This window comes from Salvia miltiorrhiza, chromosome 3, assembly GCF_028751815.1.
Source record: "Salvia miltiorrhiza cultivar Shanhuang (shh) chromosome 3, IMPLAD_Smil_shh, whole genome shotgun sequence".
Classification (NCBI taxonomy): Eukaryota; Viridiplantae; Streptophyta; class Magnoliopsida; order Lamiales; family Lamiaceae; genus Salvia; species Salvia miltiorrhiza.
In genome coordinates this window covers 48,580,724-48,601,272 of record NC_080389.1, presented here as the reverse complement: position 1 = coordinate 48,601,272, position 20,549 = coordinate 48,580,724, and the positions used below count along the sequence as shown (strand labels likewise).

Genomic DNA, 20,549 nt, shown 5'->3' with positions numbered 1-20,549 from the left:
AAGATTAAGAAGAACAAGATTATGAAATAGAGATGAGATAAAGGTATTCATTAGGTGATTAATTAAAAATCGACAATTTTAAAACCAAAATTCCAGAACCAAATTCAACGAAAATTCAAGAACCATGTACAATTCAGCAAAAATCAACAAATTTCAGAACAAATTCATTAAAATTAACAAATTCAAGAACCAAATTCAAATATCCAAGAACGAAATTCAAGACCAAAATCAACAAATTCAAGAACTAAATTCACTAAATAAGATTCCACAACCAAATTCCAAGCAAGATCGAAATTCAAAATTTCTAAAATCAAATTAACAAAACAAAAATTAAAATTTCTCACAAACCCAAAATTAATCAGATCCCAAACCCAGAGAGAATCCGGAACTCGAGGGGGTGGCCGATGGCGCTATGGTGGAGGTGGCGGGGACGACGACGCTGAACTAAGAGGCAGTGGAGGCAGGGAATCGCGCCGCCATTGCAGGAGGTCTTCAAGGGTTTCGATTCAAATGAGCTTGAAGAGTTGAGGTGGCGCTAGGTGGAGGTCGAGGGGATGAGCTTCGGAAACCCACAAAAATTAGTGGACGGCGGCTAAGGGTTGAGGCGGTGGAGACGCGAAGGCAGGCGGTGGCGACGCCGGTGCGACCGGGTGGTGGGGGGCGCGAGGGCGGTGGAGGCGACGGGCGGTGGTGTTTGAAGAGAGAAGGGAGGCAGGCGGCGACTGGTAGGGGTCGAGCTTGAGTTTGGGACGAAGAGTTGAGGCGGCGAGGGTGTGGAGACGGTGGAGGGTGTAGGCGGTGAGTAGGGATGGCAATCTACCCGTGGGTAACGGATATCCGCGAAAATCCGAACCTATTAGGGTGGGTTTGGATACCATTTGATATCCACGGATAGTTTCGTGGTTGCAATTCACTATCTATTTAGTTCGTGGGTATGGGTTTGGATACTTACTATCCATACCCGCGAAACCCGTTTACCCGCGAAAATATCCGCCAATTACCCGTCAATTATCCGTGAATTACCCGTCAAATATCCACAAAAAATTCCATAAAATATGGGCTTTGAATATATATTTTGAGATTATGGGCTAGCATATTATATCTTAAAATAGGCCTAAACAGAAACTGAACTAAGACCCAAATTCTTATAATCTAATTTAAATTTGAATTTTGTTGAGCAATTATAGAATTTTGTTGGATTTTATATTTTAGTTGATGAATTTGAATTTAAACATTGTTCTTTGTGGATTTCAACATATGGATTTGAACTATGTTATTTGTGTTGATTTTTTTTTTCTATTAAATTTGTTGTAAATTTATATTTAAATTTTATTTCGTGAGTATCCGGCAGATAGTAGGTGGCGGGTATCCGGCGAATAGCGGGTGACGGATACCCGCCGGATAGCGGGTTCGTGGATACTCGACGGGTAGCGGGTATCCGCGGGTAGCGGGTTTGGATACCATTTGATATCTATGGATAGTTTCGTGGTTAAAAACCACTATCCATTTAGTTTGTGGGTATGGGTACGGATAGTCACTATCCGTACCCGTCGTACCCGATTGCCATCCCTAGCGGTGAGGGTGTGGAGGCACTAGAGGGTGGAGGCAGCGCTAGGGTTTAGGAGATGGTAGAGAGAAGAGAGGTAGAGAGAAATGGAGGAGCCGTAAGCTTATAGAGAGAATGAGAGAGAAAGAGGCGTAATTAGGGAGGGGTTTATTTAGGCAGATAATTAGTCAATTAATTAAGCGTAATTTGGGATAGACAGAGTTGTAATTGTGATAGCGGGTGGTAGGTATCTGACGGGTAGCGGGTTGATGGATATCCGACGGGTGGCGGATATTCGCATGTTGCGGGTATGGGTGGCAAATAGTAGTGTATAAGAAGTTAAAATTTTCTCTAAAATTTGCTGCTGTTTTGTGGTGATTTATTTGTTGGGTGGTTGATTGCAAAATGTCGACGTCCAAAAGCAGCATCGCCCTTACCTCTTAAGCCACGGCGGGTATCCAACGGGTAGTGGGTGGTGGGTATCCGACGGGTAGCAGGTGGCGGATACTCGACGGGTGGCGGGTATCCGCGGGTTGCAGGTATGAATGGCAAATAGTAGTGACTGGCAAATAATTTGTTCGAATATACGTTTCGCCAAGTCATGTTAATGTTGAAAGTCATCTTTAATTTATTTTTTCATTTTAGTTTGATGTGTAACGCAGACCTATATCATATTAACAGTTTTTTTAGTGAATAATATCCATAATTTATAAATATATTAAGAAATAATTTTTAGGTTTTTTTTATATAAATTATAACTTCAAATTATACCCGTCGAAATTCGACGGGTTACACACTAGTACTCCAATTAATATGTATATGAATATATTAGGATGAATAAATTAAACTGAAGAATAACTTTTTCTACACATATATAAAAGAAATTGTGGTACATAATAAAGTAAATACAATTTCAAATACATATGATTGGAGCAAATTATATGTAAATTATCAATGATTCAATATACAAAATTAATAATTTAAAATAAAAGCCCAAAGTCCACATATCCTATCCAAAACAACCCAAATAATATTCTGGAATTGTAGAAAACATAAATTCAAGATAAATTAATGCATTTTTGTTCCTCTCCTTGTTTGTCTTTCCCTGCTCTTGACCTCCATGATTTTGACCCGAAAAATATTCATGACGAATTTGGTGGGAAAAAAACGTGAGGGGATTTAGAATTTGGAGATTGGTGGTTTGGATTAGAAACACATTTTCTTAATTCAACAGATGTGTTACATGTTCATACAATATTCATACTCAAATCCGTTCAATGTCATTAAAAACTTCTCCCTCACAAATCGTTCTTAAACTTGCAAGTTTTGACAATACAATTTTGATATTAAAACTAAAATTTACAACTTTAAATTATTATAATTTATTTGTTTTGAATCTATTTTTTGTGATTCTTAAATCCAATCTTTAATTTAAGATGCATAATGAATATTTAAATTGACAATTTTTGAAAAAGAATCAAAATATCTAATTTGCCGGCAAAATATTAACGTTAGAAATGTGCTTTCATATAATATATAGATTTACAAGTCAATAATAATAATAATAATAATAATAATAATAATAATAATAATAATAATAATAAAAAATAGTAATTATTATTATTATTATTATTATTATTTGATTTGATACTAAACACCCATCATCATTCTTCTTGAACCCTTATTCCCCTTCTCCCTCGTCTGCATATTGAATTCCAGATTTTGCATCTTCAATTCCAGAGTTTGGGGACACAACAGCAGATTGAAGAAGAGGTATTTATGGAAGATGATCTCACCTTACATTTCTTTTTTTATGGTGAAGATGTTGAATGAATTTTGTTGATGTGATTACTTGAAATCCATGTTTATGCGTAAAATTGTTGAAATCACGTTTGAAATTGTTGCCGAAATCATGTTTATTTAACTATGTCTGCATCTCCCGATTCCTACATTCTCGCTTAGCCTCAGCGCCGCACATATTGGTGCGCTTCAGCGTGGCTTTGGCTTGAGGCGCGGGAGATGATAGGGGGTGGTCGAGTGAAACTCAAGGGATGGCAGCAAGCTGCTGTTGCAGTTGGATCAGCTGTTGGAGCGTTGTTGGATCCGCGAAGAGCTGATTTGATAGCTGCTCTTGGGGAGACCACTGGAAATCCCGCATTTCAAAGGGTTCTTGAGAGAATGAAGACAAGTCCAGAAGGGAGGGTGAGCTTTTCATTCATCACAAAAATAAAATTGCTGCTATTATTTACTTTTTTACACATTATTATATCTTAGAGACTAATTTAGTTTCTCGACTGGTTTCATTTGATGTTCGTAGTGTACATTTCGTTTATAGATATTAAGAGGCAAATTGTTATTAACACATCCATATTAGCTGGAGAAGAACCCAACATACTAATCTTTTCAGGCTTGTTGCAAGCATTCTTACTCATTTGTTATTGTAGAGCCTTCAAGGATTATGATCTTGATCTTTCTGCAACCTCAGTTTTGAATCTGGTTGGACCATATTTGGACCTCAGTTCATTAAATTAGTGCATCTGGCCTTATTACTAAGTTAAGTAGCATTACATGAACAAAGATGGTTGTAGGAACTTTTAGTTGCAAGATCTGTTAGCTGATGTTTTTGGAACTTTTGAGAGTACTCGCCTGGCAATCTCGTACAATTTCAGGTGTAGGAAGTTCTATTTTTGATGGATTGAAGTCGTAAGCATCATGGTTAGTTTAGGCATTTAAACATCAGATAGGCAATCTTGTTAGATTTGCTCTTTTGCTCTTTGTTGGTTTAGGCTTAGAAGTTTGATTTTTAGACATCACATATCGAATGAGATGCTGGAAAACACACTTATATGCGAAAAGACATGGAAATTTGGAGATTTCTCCGTGACTTTTAGGTGCAAGTGATTTGTTGGTATCCTTAACTATAGATCTTATTATCTCAGTTGATGATTGATGAATAAGCTTTTAATGAACTCCTCCACAGGCTGTACTACTGGAGCGCCCTCGTGTCATCTCTGCTAACGTAGGGCATGCATGGGACCTTCCGCCAAACACATTTGGTGCGGCATATGCTAAGTTTATGGGATCCAGGAACTTCTCTCCTGATGACAGGCCACCTGTCAGGTTCATGGAAACAGAAGAAATAGCCTATGTTGCAACACGCGCCGTGAAGTGCACGACTTCTGGCACACCTTGTTTGACCTACCTACCAATTTGATTGGCGAATCAACATTGAAGGTCATAGAATTTGAGCAGATGCTTCTCCCCATGTGCACCCTATCGGTTGCAGGGGGGACTGCCCGATTCAGCCAAAGTCAGAGGAATTTGTTCTACTAGCATTACTTCCCTTGGGCTCTCCGTGCAGGCGTGAGATGCACTGATCTGATGTGTGTGTATTATGAGCGCCATTTTGATGAGGACTTGGAAGATGTTCGTCGGAGATGGGGAATTGTTCCTGCTCCTCCTCCCCCGCTACGTGCAGCCTGAAATCAACACGTAGTTCTTTCCCCTTAAGAATAAAGCAGAGAGCTTTTCTTTCCTTACAATGTGATAGTAGCCTTTCTGATCTTGTATCATAACTAGTACCACCATCCCGTGCGATGCACGGGAATAATTATAATTATATAAAATAATAAAAAGTAATTTAAATTAAACTACATATATACATATATGATTACTTAATTGTAAATAATTTATTTTTAAGTTATAATCCACAAAACATAAATAGTTAAATCATCCATTTATAATTAATCAAGCAAGAAAATATGTTAATACCTTGTAAGAAATATATATTCCTTTCTAACATATACTATAACTATTATTTTTAGATGCATGCATATGTTATAATTATATTGTATATTATTTAATTCCTTAAAAGTTGACAACCTAGTTAAGTTACAATGTAACTTACCTTCATTCTTTCGTTTCTCGGTACCTTTCGTTTCACCTCTATTTAGTACATTAGTAAACAAAAGAATGAGGGGGAGAAAATGAATAATTGTGTTGTCTTTCTTTTGCTAAAAACAAAATAAAATAAATACAAAAATTAAAAGTTTGGGCATGATTTGTTACGTCCACATACTAAAGGATGTATAATAAAAAATGCAAGTTTTCCCTTCAATCAGTAGGTCGGGTTTGAGTCATCCACTGTTTATGAAGCATGTGTGTGAATTGTAAGAAAAAAAATTTAAAAATTTGCCACCACTTTAACATTTAATATTATTAGTGTGGTAATAATACACATTCATTTGGATATCAAATAAATGTTGAAAAATATTCTTTTGTCATACAATAAAAAAATCTTGTTAATTCATATAAGTAATTAAAATTGCATACTATATGAGGGGGAAAAAAAAAGCAAATAAGAGAGAAAGAGAGAAAACAATTTTGTTTAAAACTTTTAACTCCTATCATTTTAAACATAAATTTACATTTCACATAATATATAACATATTAAAACTCAGGTAATGATACTTCGTTTAATATGTAATTGAATATTTTACATTATTTGAATTACATTAATTTTTTTTAAAAAAGGAAAAATAAAGAGAAAAAATAAAAATAAAATTGTATAATTGAGTGTGAATTGTGGAAGAAAAATATGATGATGGAATCTAAATACCAAAAAATGACATTTAAAAAAATAATGATAAAGCTGAGTTGTTAATGTTTGTATTGTTATATTAGTATTATATATATATTGATGTTATATTTTTTGTATAAATAAAAGAAAATAAAATTGAGAAAAAAAGAAATTAAAGCAAATTAAAAAATAATATATAAAACGAAATACAGCAAATGAAATAAACCAAATAAAACCAAAAGATAAAAGATAATGTATGAAAAATAATAGGAGAGAGAAAAAAAATTGGTTTGATACTTTTAATTTTTATAACTTTTTTATTTTAACTCTATTTTTAACATAATATATATCAAATTAAAACTTGTTTTATGAACTTTAATTTAACATGCATATTGAATATTTTATCATTACTCACAATATATAGATTTTAGAAAGAAAAAGAAAAGAAACGGTAAAAATTGAGGGATAAAATAATTTTCTTTCAATGGGCTAAAAATATTAAATTGTATTTGGATTGGATTGAGTGTCCCAAAACATAGGCACTATAGTAGACTTTGTAGTTGAGACGAAGAAACCAATTTTTTAAAATTTGACGATAAAATATAGACGTTAAACTGGTCTTTTATATATTATATAGATATAGATTTTACTGGCTTATTTTTGTAACATGATCTGTTTTTTTAGGAGCTTTTTTTTTTTTTTCCAAACAACAAAGAGTAATAATACCCTGTTCCATATGAAAAATTCCATAAAATCACAATAATACAATCTAGAATATGGTTTAGTTATTTTACAAAGGAAGCCTTTTTGAGAGATGCTTATTATTATGCATCCAAACACAACTAAGATATAGCGATTCACACTTCAAATTTACCAACTAATTCATATCTGTCTGTCGAAAAACTATTGACAACTCTTGCAGCAGAGACGCAATACCATAATTTGCTGCTACATTTACAAACAAATAACCCAAAACCTTAAACAGAAACATCCTACGAGGCTTGCAGCAACGACGCAAAATACCATATTGCTGCCACATTTTTACAAATAAATGTCTCGAAACACACTTTGGCAATCCCGGCTGCAGGACCCTGGCTGTTGCTTAGTTGCTGCTGCTGCCGCCACAAAAAAGGTAACCCAAAGAAGAACCTCCTCCGGGAGCAGCATGAACCTTAGTTGATGGTCGATCCTGATACAAAGCAATGGTTCTAATCCTGAGACCCTGGCTCTAATTACCATTATTTTCGGTAGTGGATTTGGTTATTTTGATCTAGTTAAGGGATCTCAGAATAAATCATAGCCCTCACTCATGCTCCTTTTAAAAGCGAGGCCCACTTTATATGTATTTGCATTTTGGGTCACCTAGAGAGAAACTGCTATATCCACTCCGAAATTACTCCCTCCACTCTCGCACCATCACTCATTGGCTGCCCTTCCGCTAAATTCCAAATTCTACATTGCCAGCCCCCCCCCCCCCTGGAAGATTCAATAAATGACTGGAAGCAGTAGCCTCGTGCTCCATAATACTTTTCATGGCTCCATACGGTAGATCTGATCAAGAAAAGGTGAAAGGTAATTAGAAAAGTATGTTCTTGAATCCAACTCATTTCACTTTAGTGATGCGTGATATGTTTTCGAATTGTTTGCTCAATTGTATATAGCTGTTGATTTGATTTGTGGGCTATGATCTTTTCTGGTGGAGTGTTATGTATCATATTTATGGAGTTGTAATTGCAATTATGGTTGATGCAATTAGTTAAATTCATGAAGAATAAATTCAGTTCTACATAATTATTGATGTTCAAAGTTGCAGCCATTTCCTGCCAGCCATTTCCTATTGGGTTAATACTGATGTTTATATAGTGGGATCCTTAATTTTTTATTATTGGTTTCCTGCAGCCTTAGATTAAAGCAAAATATTGTTTCAAAAACTGAAAGTTGATATTTGTTTGGATAATTAAAGTTGGAGGAAATAAGATTCTCTACATAGTTGAAATCAGGGCTATCTATTGGTTTGTATTCTCTTGGAATTTCTACATAGACATACAGAATATAGTATTTGATCAGGTTCTGATTGTCACTTCCCATCTTCATTGCCCAGATTAAGCTTGTAACTTTTGATCATAGACGAATATGAGATATGGGTCGTGGAGTTAGCAGCGGTGGAGGGCAGAGTTCATTGGGTTACTTGTTTGGTAGCGGTGAGGCTCCAAAACCAGTAGTGGGGAAAGCACAAGCTGCACCGAGTGAGAGTAGTGTTCACTACAAGAAAACTGGTCGGACACCACAGAATTAACGACGGAAATCTGTCCGTCATTAATTACCGACAGAATGACGATGGATCTTCAATTCTCGATTAGACGATGGATTTACAAACGAAATACCGACGGAAAATTTCCCGGCTAAATTCCCGAGTAATTAACGATGGATTTATCGACGGACGGCCGATGGAATTTAACGACGGACATTTTTCCGTTGCTAATGTATTTTTTTTAATATTCTGAATTTTGGCTTTAAAAATACCGATGGAATCTCGTTCCGTCGTTAGTACCGACAGGAAATTAATCCGATGTTAAATTATTTTTCATTTTTTGCAGGTTTTTTTTAATAATTTTAAAACTTAAAAAAACGGCCTTCTACCAAAAGCATCAGTGACGCTTGTTCCTCACTTTGAAATCCCTAAATCCCTAACCCTTCTCAAAAGCAACAGTCGCGCCGCCCACCACCCTCCTCCGCCACCATCTCCGCCGGAAATCAGTCTCCTGCAGACCGCCGCAATCTCCGCCCTTGCTGTGAAGTCGCCGCTGCCGCCGTCCCTAAATCCCTAACAGTCGCGCCGCCCACCACCCTCCTCCGCCACCATCTCCGCAGGAAATCAGTCTCCTGCAGACCGCCGCAAACTCCGCCCTTGCTGTGAAGTCGCCGCTGCCGCCGTCCACTCCGATCTGCTGGACTTCCAGAGAAGGCGAAGTCTCCGCCGCCTGCCTCCGCCGTCCATTCCAGCCGCCTGCGTTGAACCTGCCGCCCTTGCCTCCGTCGGCCAATCTATCTCCATCGCCTCCTTCATTCTGAGCTCAGAAACGCCCCAACCAAAATCTGGTGAGTTGAGATTTTTTTTTTCTAAATGTTCTGGAAATCTGCCGCTAATTATATGTATAAGAACTGAATTTAATCCTTTTTGTGTTGGACTCATCGTTTGATTTTCAGCCTATGATTTTCAGCCTATGAACTGAATTTAATCCTTGTCTGCCCTAAGAAATGGTTTTCGCATATCTCTACTTTGTTAACATGAATAAGAAATGATATTCACGAACATTCAAAGAAATGATTAGACACTCTTATCATTTGGATAAAAAATGTTGCTTATATTTTTTTTGCTTTAAGATAATTCTTTTGTTGATTTGGATTAATTCTCATTTGTAGTATACCACTCCATCCTTGATTCTTGTGGAATAAAGAAACTAGTCGAGGACAACAAGAGAAAAGAGAGCAAAGAAGTGTGATCAATAAAGGTTAGTTTTTTGGAAATTTCTTTTAATATTTCATATTTGTATAGTTTATTTGAAATTATTTATATGTGATAGGATTTATTTTAGGGTGTGGAGATTAAATGAAGGGGCGTGGTAGTCGTGAGGAGTGGAGAATATATATGGATGATGTGTGTGGTATTATCTAATGTTAATTATAATGTGGGCATGCAAATGTACAAATATTACACATTCTATTTGGGAGAATAAATGAATAAATATATTCGGTTGTCAAAAAGGATGATTCATTTCCAACAGAGCCTTTTGTTCCTTTCTTTTAATTCCTTTCATCTGCAACTCTCTGTTACTAATTTTGAATTTTGTTTCAATATTTTGTATTTTGTGTTGTTGGTTAGTCAAATATTTGATTGTAAGGAAGGTGATTATTAAAATAAAAATTGGTGATGTAGGGGAAAAAGAGGACGACGAGTGAAGGAGAACAAGAAAAAAGAGCAAGGCAAAAAAAAAGTAAGTTTTCACTATATTATCTATTGTTTTGCTACTATGGCTCAAATGGTAGCCATAGTTTGAATTATTAAACATAGATGAGCATGTATCTAGGTGTTTTATTTTTGTATATATTAGATGAACATGTATCTAGGTAGTAAATGGAGATTAGGTTGGGGATGGCTGTGTTCCATCCCATTTTGTTGCTGTGGTGATGGCTTGGAGCCGCGTACGTGTTTGTGTGTTTGATTTATAGAATTTGTGTTGAACATGTGTTATATTATCATAGTATCTTTTAATGTTCTATAGACTTAGAGATTAGTAAAACTTTAAAAATCAATAGATTTTAAATTTCTAACATACTTAAATGAACCAAATTGTAGAAATGAGTGAAAATCGTGAGTGGATGTATCGGCGTTTTCTACTTGATGGAGCTTTGAATCCCGATTTTCAAAGAGGTCTTCAAGGTTTTATTGATTACGCTAACAGTAGACGAGATTTAATGGATGGTGAAAAATTAGGTATCCGTGTAGGAAATGCGATAATATACGTTTCCATACTAAAAACAATGTTCAGTATCGCATTGCAAAGAACGGATTTGTGCGGGATTACCAAATTTGGAGGTTTCATGGTGAAATTGAAATGCTCACGACTGAATATCATAATTTTGAAGAAGAACAGGCTAATGAAGATAATTATCAGAATATGGTTATGGATATTGCTGCATCCCAATATAACATTCAAAACATCGAAGAACCCCCAAATCCGGAAGCCCAATTGTTATATAATATGTTGAAAGCAGCGGACAAAGAGTTGTCGCCCGGTTGCAAAACTTATTCACAATTGTCTCTTGTTGCTCGTGTAATGAGTTTAAAAGCAGAGGGGAATATGTCCGAAAGATGTTTTGATCAGTGGCTTGAGTTGATAAAAGAGATCCTTCCTGATAATAATTTGGCTCCTACTAATTTTTACGACACTAAAAAGTTATTGAGTGGGATGGGGCTACCTGCGCAAAGAATTGATTGTTGTCCAAATAATTGTATAATGCAAATTATATATATATTTTTTTGTATTAAAAAAAATACCGACGAAATTTAATTTCGTTATTACCATCGGCACAAAAATCAGCGACGAAATTTTTTTCCGTCGTTAACATTGATGGGTATTTACCGACGGAATTTTGTTCCGTTGCTAATTGCGACGGAAAATTTCGTTGCTATTTTCGTCGTTGATTCGCCTCGTAGCCGACGGGCATTTCGTCGTTCCGCCGTCGGTAATTTAGCAACGGCTTTGAAAGTAAAATTTTTACCGACCATATTTAAAGCGACGTACGGGCGGCGTCGGTATCAAGGTTGTTAAAAACAAAAGTGTACCTGAGGCCTTTTGTCTCTAAAAGGCAAGGCGTAAGCCTCGAGGCGGTCCGAGGCATAAGCCTCGGACTTGAAACAAATAAAAATTCCAAAACATTATAAAATCAAAACAAAGCAAATTAAACAATAGATAATTAACCAAACATTAACATAATAACTTAGAAATCATAAAAACATCACAATCAAGTCATAAACATCATAGTCGTCTTAATTCTTAAGTCTTAAGCTTAACCCCACTTAAAATCCTAAATACTTAAATATCATAGTGATCTACTCATCATTGCCATCATCCTATTCCTCCCATTCTTCCTCCTCTTCATCGTCCTCATCCTCCCATTCATCCTCCTCCTCGTCAATCAAACTCATACGACCTTTACCTAAATTACAATATGTAATGTTAATATGATATAAACAATTAAATATATGAAATTATAAATCAAAGTTTACCTTTGTTACTTGTGCTCTTTTTCTTTCTTTTGTTACTTCCACGGCCACGAGGCCTACGACTTGAAGTTCCCTTCTCAATTTGCGGCACCGGCATATTATCAAGAAGGTCTTGGAATTCTCCATCACTCATGGGTGAGGTATTGTTGCCACTCGACTCATTGTCTTGAGTCTCATTGTCTTGAGTCTCATTGTTGTCCACCATACCATTCATCATCATAGGACAAATGCTCTACTTCCAAGGGGTCTACATCACCCTTAACCTGCTTTTTCCAATGTCAGCCTCTCAACTTCTTATTGTACATGACGTAGACTAAGGAATTCAACCTCGAAGTGAGTAGTTTATTCCTTCTCTTCGTGTGCACCTATAAAATTATGTATATTAATATAAGTAATTATGAAAACTTAAATCTAAACTAAATTAATACCTAATTTGTTAAAGTAAAAGTTTAATACCTGATTGAACATGCTCCAGTTACGCTCACAAGCTGATGCCGAACATGTTAGATTCAATATTTTAACAGCAAAGCTTTGAAGCTCCAGAGTTTCATCTCCAAATTGAATCCACCAGTTTGCTGTTATTGAAGCAAACAAACAAATAGTTAATAAACTATGAATTCAGCTCATAAATCATAATCAATTTAAATAATTAATAAACTATCACTTAAGTATTACCAGGTGTTCATGTCGAGTAAGTGTCCAATGATTGCTTTCTCCCAAAAAGTCCTTGTTTCCCTCGAAACACATCCAATTGCATATCGGCCTTTGATAGGTCCGATGAGGGAATCAGTTTCTCCATACAAGACAACTACCCCTTCTTAATTTCAATATGATTTGAGAAATTATCGGCATATTGGAATCTAGGATTTAGGAAGTGAGCTGCAGCATGTATATCACGATGTAATTGATGTTCCCACTTGGCATCAATGATCACCTAGATTTCCTTGTACTTCCCAATCTCATTTCCCAAATTTTTGGCAATCTGCTCTTTTGCTTCATCCATTATATGAATCTCATTGCCGGCATTTGGTCACCGTCCACCATTCTCAACACCTTTACCAATGGTCTTGTAGTGGTAAGAGCATATACAACACTGGGCCAGAATGTGTTGTCATTTAGGATGATCTTTTTTATTGCCTTGCCTTCACTTTTGTTTGCCCATGTGCTGTTCACCCAATCTGTAGAGGTGAACATAGCTTCCAAAGGTTGCTTTGCCTGAAGCATACTCTCCAAAGTAAGGAATGCCGTGGCAAATCTAGTAATCGTTGGGCGAATCAACTCTCTGTTGGTGAATTTTCTCATCATCGCCAGGACAAAACCATGATTATAGATGAAATTGCTGACTTTCCTTGCCTTCAACAGTGCATTTTTGTGTTGAGGTAGATCACCAATTTTCTCGAGCATCAAATCTATGCAATGGGCAGCACATGGTGTCCAATAGATATGCTTCCTTTTCTGCATCAAAAGCTTGCCGGCAGCCTTGTAGTTGCTCGCATTGTCCGTCACAACCTGCACTACGAATTCCTCTCCAACTTCTTCCACAATCCCATCGAGGAGCTCGAACAACAGATTGGCATCTTTCACAACTCTGAAGCATCAACAGACTTGAGAAAAACGGTGCCTTCAGGGTTATTGATCAAGAAGTTGATTAAACTTCTTCCCCTCATATCCTTCTAGCCATGTGATAAAATGGACACTCCCGTTTGCAGCCAAGTCTTTCGAACATCTCCAACATATTTATCTGTGGTCTTCACTTCTTCCTTTAGAATCTAGTTGCTCAACTCATAGCGCGAAGGAGTTTTCAATCCTCTACCATATTCTGCAATAGATCTGCACATGCCCACAAATGAGATGCTTTCAATGCAATTAAACGAAACTCCATTCTCAAAGAAGAATCGACCAATGTCTTGACACACTTTTCTTCTCAATTCTTGGGGATGAGAAGGTGGGGGGACTGTAGCCTGTGCTGGGCAGGTAGCTTGTACATCCTCAACGTCGGGATGTACAAGAAACCTATCCATCGGCCCTCTGATACTTCGAGTATCCGAACCACCATTACTCCTCGCACTCGAATCATAATCATAGTATGCACCGGCAGCAATTTCATCCTCAAATCGTTGTCGCTTCTTTTGCTTAGTGTCTAGAGAATTCTTCAAGTAATCCTCAATTTCTTTTTTCACCTCCGGTGGCACATTTGGACATGGCTTTACATTCCGATGAGTATGAGCAAGATGGTCTTTCATTCTTCTCACTCCAGCCGTAATCAATTGTTTGCAAAAATTGCATTCAATATAGAAATAACTCTTATTCCCTGGTAGTGACTTTCTCGATCCATACTTCCAACACGGATAACTCACTTTTGGTTCTTTCGAAGCCATTCCCTACATATCCAATGAAATAAAACAAAAAGTAAATCCCAAAGCTCTTCTCTACAATATGAAACAGTTTAATACAGCCTATACAACAGCTTAAAAAAAAAGATGTGTTGCTGTTCTTATTCAGTTCTTAAGAGACTTAACTCGCATGTAATGTAATAAGCATGTTAACTGAAAATAAAAAAAAGACATGTTGCTGACTTGCTGTTCTTATTCTTAACAGATTACATACTTAACGTGCATGCATGTATGTTATAAGCATGTTAACTAAAAATAAAAACAAGACATGTTGTTGACTTGCATATTAAAAAAAAACGAATACATACCTTAGTTGCTGCCTTGCTGGTGCCGGAAACTGGTGGCCTGCCGGAGGTTGGTGGCGCCGGAGGGTGGCACGCCGGAGGAGGGTGACGGCAGAGGGTGTTGAGTGAGGAGTGAAGAGAAGAAGAGAGCAGAGAGGAACAGAGAACGGCGCTGCTGGAGTTTTTAAATTTTTTACTTTCTAACTTTTAGTTTTAAGTAAGATTAGGGTTAGGTTTTTCTTTAATTAATATGGGCTTAGCAAAAAATAAAAACCTTTAACCTAAAAAAGCCCAAAACACACTTAATTTGGCCACAGATACAAAGGCGCGCCTTTCACCAGTCGAGGCTTAAGGCGCGCCCTGGGCGTGCGCCTCACTATGAAAAGGCTTAAGCCTCAATTTATGCATGTAAGGCTTAAGCCTTGGGGCGCTTTGTCCACGCCTCACGCCGAGGCGCGCCTCACCGACGCCTCGGTATTAGTTTTTACAGACGAAATTTTTGGCTTTATCGACGGAAAATTCTGTCGGTAATCGGCCAAATTCTTGTAGTGGTTGCTAGTAAAGAACCTTCGCCAAAGCCTAATGCCGCTCCTAAGCCAGTAGACGTTAGCAAGCAGATTCCTGCAGGGATTCATAGTAGCACCACCAACAACTACGTCAGAGCAGATGGTCAGAGTACTTGCAATTTTATCACGGTATGTCTCCGGTGAAACAAGATTATGTGGCGTCAATGAACTAAGATTTGTGGTGCCGGCGAAACATTGACGGTAAAATATACAAAATTAATAATTTAAAATAAAAGCCCAAAGTCCACATATCCTATCCAAAACAACCCAAATAATATTCTGGAATTGTAGAAAACATAAATTCAAGATAAATTAATGCATTTTTGTTCCTCTCCTTGTTTGTCTTTCCCTGCTCTTGACCTCCATGATTCGGACCCGAAAAATATTCATGACGAATTTCGTGGGAAAAAAACGTGAGGGGATTTAGATTTTGGAGATTGGTGGTTTGGATTAGGAACACATTTTCTTAATTCAACAGATGTGCTACATGTTCATACAATATTCATACTCAAATCCGTTCAATGTCATTAAAAACTTCTCCCTCACAAATCGTTCTTAAACTTGCAAGTTTTGACAATACAATTTTGATATTAAAACTAAAATTTACAACATTAAATTATTATAATTTATTTGTTTTGAATCTATTTTTTGTGATTCTTAAATCCAATCTTTGATTTAAGATGCATAATGAATATTTAAATTGACAATTTTTGAAAAAGAATAAAAATATCTAATTTGCCGGCAAAATATTAACATTAGAAATGTGCTTTCATATAATATATAGATTTACAAGTCAATAATAATAATAATAATAATAATAATAATAATAATAGTAATAATAATAATTAATAGTAATTATTATTATTATTATTATTATTATTTGATTTGATACTAAACACCCATCATCATTCTTCTTGAACCCTAATTCCCCTTCTCCCTCGTCTGCATATTGAATTCCAGATTTTGCATCTTCAATTCCAAAGTTTGGGGACACAACAGATTGAAGAAGAGGTATTTATGGAAGATGATCTCACCTTACATTTCTTTTTTTATGGTGAAGATGTTGAATGAATTTTGTTGATGTGATTACTGAAATCCATGTTTATGCGTAAAATTGCTGAAATCACGTCTGAAATTGTTGCCGAAATCATGTTTATTTAACTATGTCTGCATCTCCCGATTCCTACATTCTCGCATAGCCTCAGCGCCGCACATATTGGTGCGCTTCAGCGTGGCTTTGGCTTGAGGCGCGGGAGATGATAGGGGGTGGTCGAGTGAAACTCAAGGGATGGCAGCAAGCTGCTGTTGCAGTTGGATCAGCTGTTGGAGCGTTGTTGGATCCGCGAAGAGCTGATTTGATAGCTGCTCTTGGGGAGACCACTGGAAAGCCCGCATTTCAAAGGGTTCTTGAGAGAATGAAGACAAGTCCAGAAGGGAGGGTGAGCTTTTCATTCATCACAAAAATAAAATTGCTGCTATTATTTACTTTTTTACACATTATTTCTTAGAGACTAATTTAGTTTCTCGACTGGTTTCATTTGATGTTCGCAGTGTACATTTCGTTTATAGATATTAAGAGGCAAATTGTTCTTAACACATCCATATTAGCTGGAGAAGAACCCAACATACTAATCTTTTCAGGCTTGTTGCAAGCATTCTTACTCATTTGTTATTGTAGAGCCTTCAAGGATTATGACCTTGATCTTTCTGCAACCTCAGTTTTGAATCTGGTTGGACTATATTTGGACCTCAGTTCATTAAATTAGTGCATCTGGCCTTATCACTAAGTTAAGTAGCATTACGTGAACAAAGATGGTTGTAGGAACTTTAAGTTGCAAGATCTGTTAGCTGATTCCAGGGTGTAGGAAGTTCTATTTTTGATGGATTGAAGTCGTAAGCATCATGGTTAGTTTAGGCATCTAAACATCAGATAGGCAATCTTGTTAGATTTGCTCTTTTGCTCTTTGTTGGTTTAGGCTTAGAAGTTTGATTTTTAGACATCACATATGGAATGGGATGCTGGAAAACACACTTATATGCGAAAAGACATGGAAATTTGGAGATTTCTCCGTGACTTTTAGGTGCAAGTGATTTGTTGGTATCCTTAACTATAGATCTTATTATCTCAGTTGATGATTGATGAATAAGCTTTTAATGAACTCCTCCACAGGCTGTACTACTGGAGCGCCCTCGTGTCATCTCTGCTAACGTAGGGCATGCATGGGACCTTCCGCCAAACACATTTGGTGCGGCATATGCTAAGTTTATGGGATCCAGGAACTTCTCTCCTGATGACAGGCCACCTGTCAGGTTCATGGAAACAGAAGAAATAGCCTATGTTGCAACACGCGCTCGTGAAGTGCACGACTTCTGGCACACCCTGTTTGACCTACCTACCAATTTGATTGGCGAATCAGCATTGAAGGTCATAGAATTTGAGCAAATGCTTCTCCCCATGTGCGCCCTATCGGTTGCAGGGGGGACTGCCCGATTCAGCCAAAGTCAGAGGAATTTGTTCTACCAGCATTACTTCCCTTGGGCTCTCCGTGCAGGCGTGAGATGCACTGATGTGATGTGTGTGTATTATGAGCGCCATTTTGATGAGGACTTGGAAGAAGTTCGTCGGAGATGGGGAATTGTTCCTGCCCCTCCTCCCCCGCTACATGCAGCCTGAAATCAACACGTAGTTCTTTCCCCTTAAGAATAAAGCAGAGAGCTTTTCTTTCTCTTTACAATGTGATAGTAGCCTTTCTGATCTTGTATCATAATTATACTGGCTTATTTTTGTAATAGGATCTGTTTTTTTAGGAGCTTTTCTTTTTCCAAACAGCAAAGAGTAATAATACCCTGTTCCAGTATGAAAAATCTCATAAAATCACAATAATACAATCTAGAATACGGTGTAGTTATTTTACAAAGGAAGCCTTTTTGAGAGATGCTTATTATTATGCATCCAAACACAACTAAGATGTAGAGATTCACACTTCAAATTTACCAACGAATTCATATCTGTCTGTAGAAAAACTATTGACAACTCTTGCAGCAGAGACGCAATACCATAATTTGCTGCTACATTTACAAACAAATAACCCAAAACCTTAAACAGAAACATCCCACGAGGCTTGCAGCAAAGGCGCAAAATACCATATTGCTGCCACATTTTTACAAATAAATGTCTTGAAACACACTTTGGCGATCCCGGCTGCAGGACCCTGGCTGTTGCTTAGTTGCTGCTGCTGCCGCAACCAAAAAGGTAACCCAAAGAAGAACCTCCTCCAGGAGCAGCATGAACCTTAGTTGATGGTCGATCCTGAAACAAAGCAATGGTTCTAATCCTGAGACCCTGGCTCTAATTACCATTATTTTCGGTAGTGGATTTGGTTATTTTGATCTAGTTAAAGGATTTCAGAATAAATCATAGCCCTCACTCATGCTCCTTTTAAAAGCGAGGCCCACTTTATATGTATTTGCATTTTGGGTCACCTAGAGAGAAGCTTCTATATCCACTCCGAAATTACTCCCTCCACTCTCGCACCATCACTCATTGGCTGTCCTTCCACTAAATTCCAAATTCTACATTGCCAGCCCCCACTGGAAGATTCAATAAATGACTGGAAGCGGTAACCTCGTGCTCCATAATACTTTTCATGGCTCCATACGGTAGATCTGATCAAGAAAAGGTGAAAGGTAATTAGAAAAGTATGCTCTTGAATCCAGCTCATTTCACTATACTGATGCGTGATATGTTTTCGAATTGTTTGCTCAATTGTATATAGCTGTTGATTTGATTTGTGGGCTATGATATTTTCTGGTGGAGTGTTATGTATCATATTTATGGAGTTGTAATTGCAATTATGGTTGATGCAATTAGTTAAATTCATGAAGAATAAATTCAGTTCTGCATAATTATTGGGTTAATACTGATGTTTATATAGTGGGATCCTTAATTTTTGATTATTGGTTTCCTGCAGCCTTAGATTAAAGCAAAATATTGTTTCAGTAACTGAAAGTTGATATTTGTTTGGATAATTAAAGTTGGAGGAAATAAGATTCTCTACATAGTTGAAATCAGGGCTATCTATTGGTTTGTATTCTCTTGGAATTTCTACATAGACATACAGAATATAGTATTTGATCAGGTTCTGATTGTCACTTCCCATCTTCATTGCCCAGATTAAGCTTGTAACTTTTGATCATAGACGAATATGAGATATGGGTCGTGGAGTTAGCAGCGGTGGAGGGCAGAGTTCATTGGATTACTTGTTTGGTTGCGGTGAGGCTCTAAAACTAGCAGTGGGGAAAGCACAAGCTGCATCGAGTGAGAGTAGTGTTGCTAGTAAAGAACCTTCGCCAAAGCCTAATGCCGCTCCTAAGCCAGTAGACGTTAGCAAGCAGATTCCTGCAGGGATTCATAGTAGCACCACCAACAACTACGTCAGAGCAGATGGTCAGAGTACTTGCAATTTTATCACGGTATGTCTCCGGTGAAACAAGATTATGTGTTTGGTGGGTTTTGATGAAGTTACTTGATTGTGGTATTTTGGCATTATGAAGTTCTTGGTTTCTTTTCATTCTATCCAATTCCATTCCTTTGTTATCTTGATTGGATGATGATGTGTTTCTCTTACAATCTGATTACTATGTGTGGTTCAATTCTTGGCATCCGGCACAACAATAATGCTAAGTAGGCATGTGGTGACAACCATCCAAATTTTAGTTCTCACATGAAGGATAAATTCAAATTGCTGTTTGTGATATTTGATATATAAGGGATGTATATTTCCTTAACTAATTCATCATGTACCAAAAGGTAACTGGATAGAGGAAACAGAAAAGCTCCACAACGAATTGATTAGGATTTAGGACAAAGCCTGAGAGTTAGTGATTTAATGTAGTGATTAGTGAGTGCATACTTGTCATGTTTCTGGTATCATTTTGTCCATCAACTCCTCTAGGTCCAGTCCAATACTTCGCATTTTTTGGGTTTAGAACCATTACTTTGTCTCAGGATCGACCATCAACTAAGGTTCATGCTGCTCCCGGAGGAGGTTCTTCTTTGGGTTACCTTTTTGGTGGCGGCAGCGGCAGCAGCAGCAACTAAGCAACAGCCAGGGTCCTGCAGCCGGGATCGCCAAAGTGTGTTTCGAGACATTTATTTGTAAAAATGTGGCAGCAATATGGTATTTTGCCGTCTTTGCTGCAAGCCACGTGGGATGTTTCTGTTTAAGGTTTTGGGTTATTTGTTTGTAAATGTAGCAGCAAATTATGGTATTGCGTCTCTGCTGCAAGAGTTGTCAATAGTTTTTCTACAGACAGATATGAATTCGTTGGTAAATTTGAAGTGTGAATCGCTACATCTTAAGTGTGAATCGCTACATCTTAGTTGTGTTTGG

The 20,549-nt window shown here is 37.2% G+C and overlaps 3 protein-coding genes and 1 pseudogene across 10 annotated transcripts; 3 read left to right on the top strand and 1 right to left on the bottom strand.

Annotated features, from left to right (window-relative positions):
- Positions 1–3,216: 3,216 nt before the first annotated feature.
- Positions 3,217–18,021, top strand: LOC131016274 (ubiquinone biosynthesis protein COQ4 homolog, mitochondrial-like). Of its 4 annotated transcripts, XM_057944919.1 has the most exons (6): positions 7,609–7,697; positions 8,227–8,380; positions 15,140–15,285; positions 16,117–16,167; positions 16,356–16,595; positions 17,327–18,021. In XM_057944919.1, exons 2-6 carry the CDS (start codon positions 8,266–8,268, stop codon positions 17,828–17,830), a joined length of 1,056 nt encoding a protein of 351 aa, XP_057800902.1. In that variant the 5' UTR covers positions 7,609–7,697; positions 8,227–8,265; the 3' UTR covers positions 17,831–18,021. The 4 variants fall into 4 exon arrangements, with proteins under 4 accessions (XP_057800905.1, XP_057800902.1, XP_057800904.1 ...); XM_057944920.1 differs by lacking the exons at positions 7,609–7,697; positions 8,227–8,380; positions 15,140–15,285 and adding exons at positions 9,562–9,637; positions 10,063–10,120; XM_057944922.1 differs by lacking the exons at positions 7,609–7,697; positions 8,227–8,380; positions 15,140–15,285; positions 16,117–16,167 and adding exons at positions 3,217–3,319; positions 3,509–3,536 and having other exon boundaries at positions 16,401–16,595.
- On the top strand, positions 3,530–5,138 carry LOC131016277 (ubiquinone biosynthesis protein COQ4 homolog, mitochondrial-like; annotated as a pseudogene).
- LOC131016279 (protein SPIRAL1-like 1) lies at positions 9,556–20,512 on the top strand. Of its 4 annotated transcripts, XM_057944927.1 has the most exons (4): positions 9,556–9,637; positions 10,063–10,120; positions 19,330–19,629; positions 20,165–20,512. In XM_057944927.1, the coding sequence occupies exons 3-4, from the start codon at positions 19,369–19,371 to the stop codon at positions 20,255–20,257; spliced, it is 354 nt and encodes a 117-aa protein (XP_057800910.1). In that variant the 5' UTR covers positions 9,556–9,637; positions 10,063–10,120; positions 19,330–19,368; the 3' UTR covers positions 20,258–20,512. The 4 variants fall into 4 exon arrangements, with proteins under 4 accessions (XP_057800910.1, XP_057800912.1, XP_057800911.1 ...); XM_057944929.1 differs by lacking the exons at positions 9,556–9,637; positions 10,063–10,120 and adding an exon at positions 18,642–18,843; XM_057944928.1 differs by lacking the exons at positions 9,556–9,637; positions 10,063–10,120 and adding an exon at positions 18,642–18,855.
- LOC131016287 (uncharacterized) lies at positions 11,707–12,725 on the bottom strand. 2 transcript variants are annotated; one of them, XM_057944944.1, is made up of 3 exons: positions 12,589–12,725; positions 11,917–12,488; positions 11,707–11,846 (listed from the first exon to the last, which is right to left on the bottom strand). In XM_057944944.1, exons 2-3 carry the CDS (start codon positions 12,131–12,133, stop codon positions 11,761–11,763), a joined length of 303 nt encoding a protein of 100 aa, XP_057800927.1. In that variant the 5' UTR covers positions 12,134–12,488; positions 12,589–12,725; the 3' UTR covers positions 11,707–11,760. The 2 variants fall into 2 exon arrangements, with proteins under 2 accessions (XP_057800927.1, XP_057800928.1); XM_057944945.1 differs by lacking the exon at positions 12,589–12,725 and having other exon boundaries at positions 11,917–12,278; positions 12,370–12,501.
- Positions 20,513–20,549: the final 37 nt, after the last annotated feature.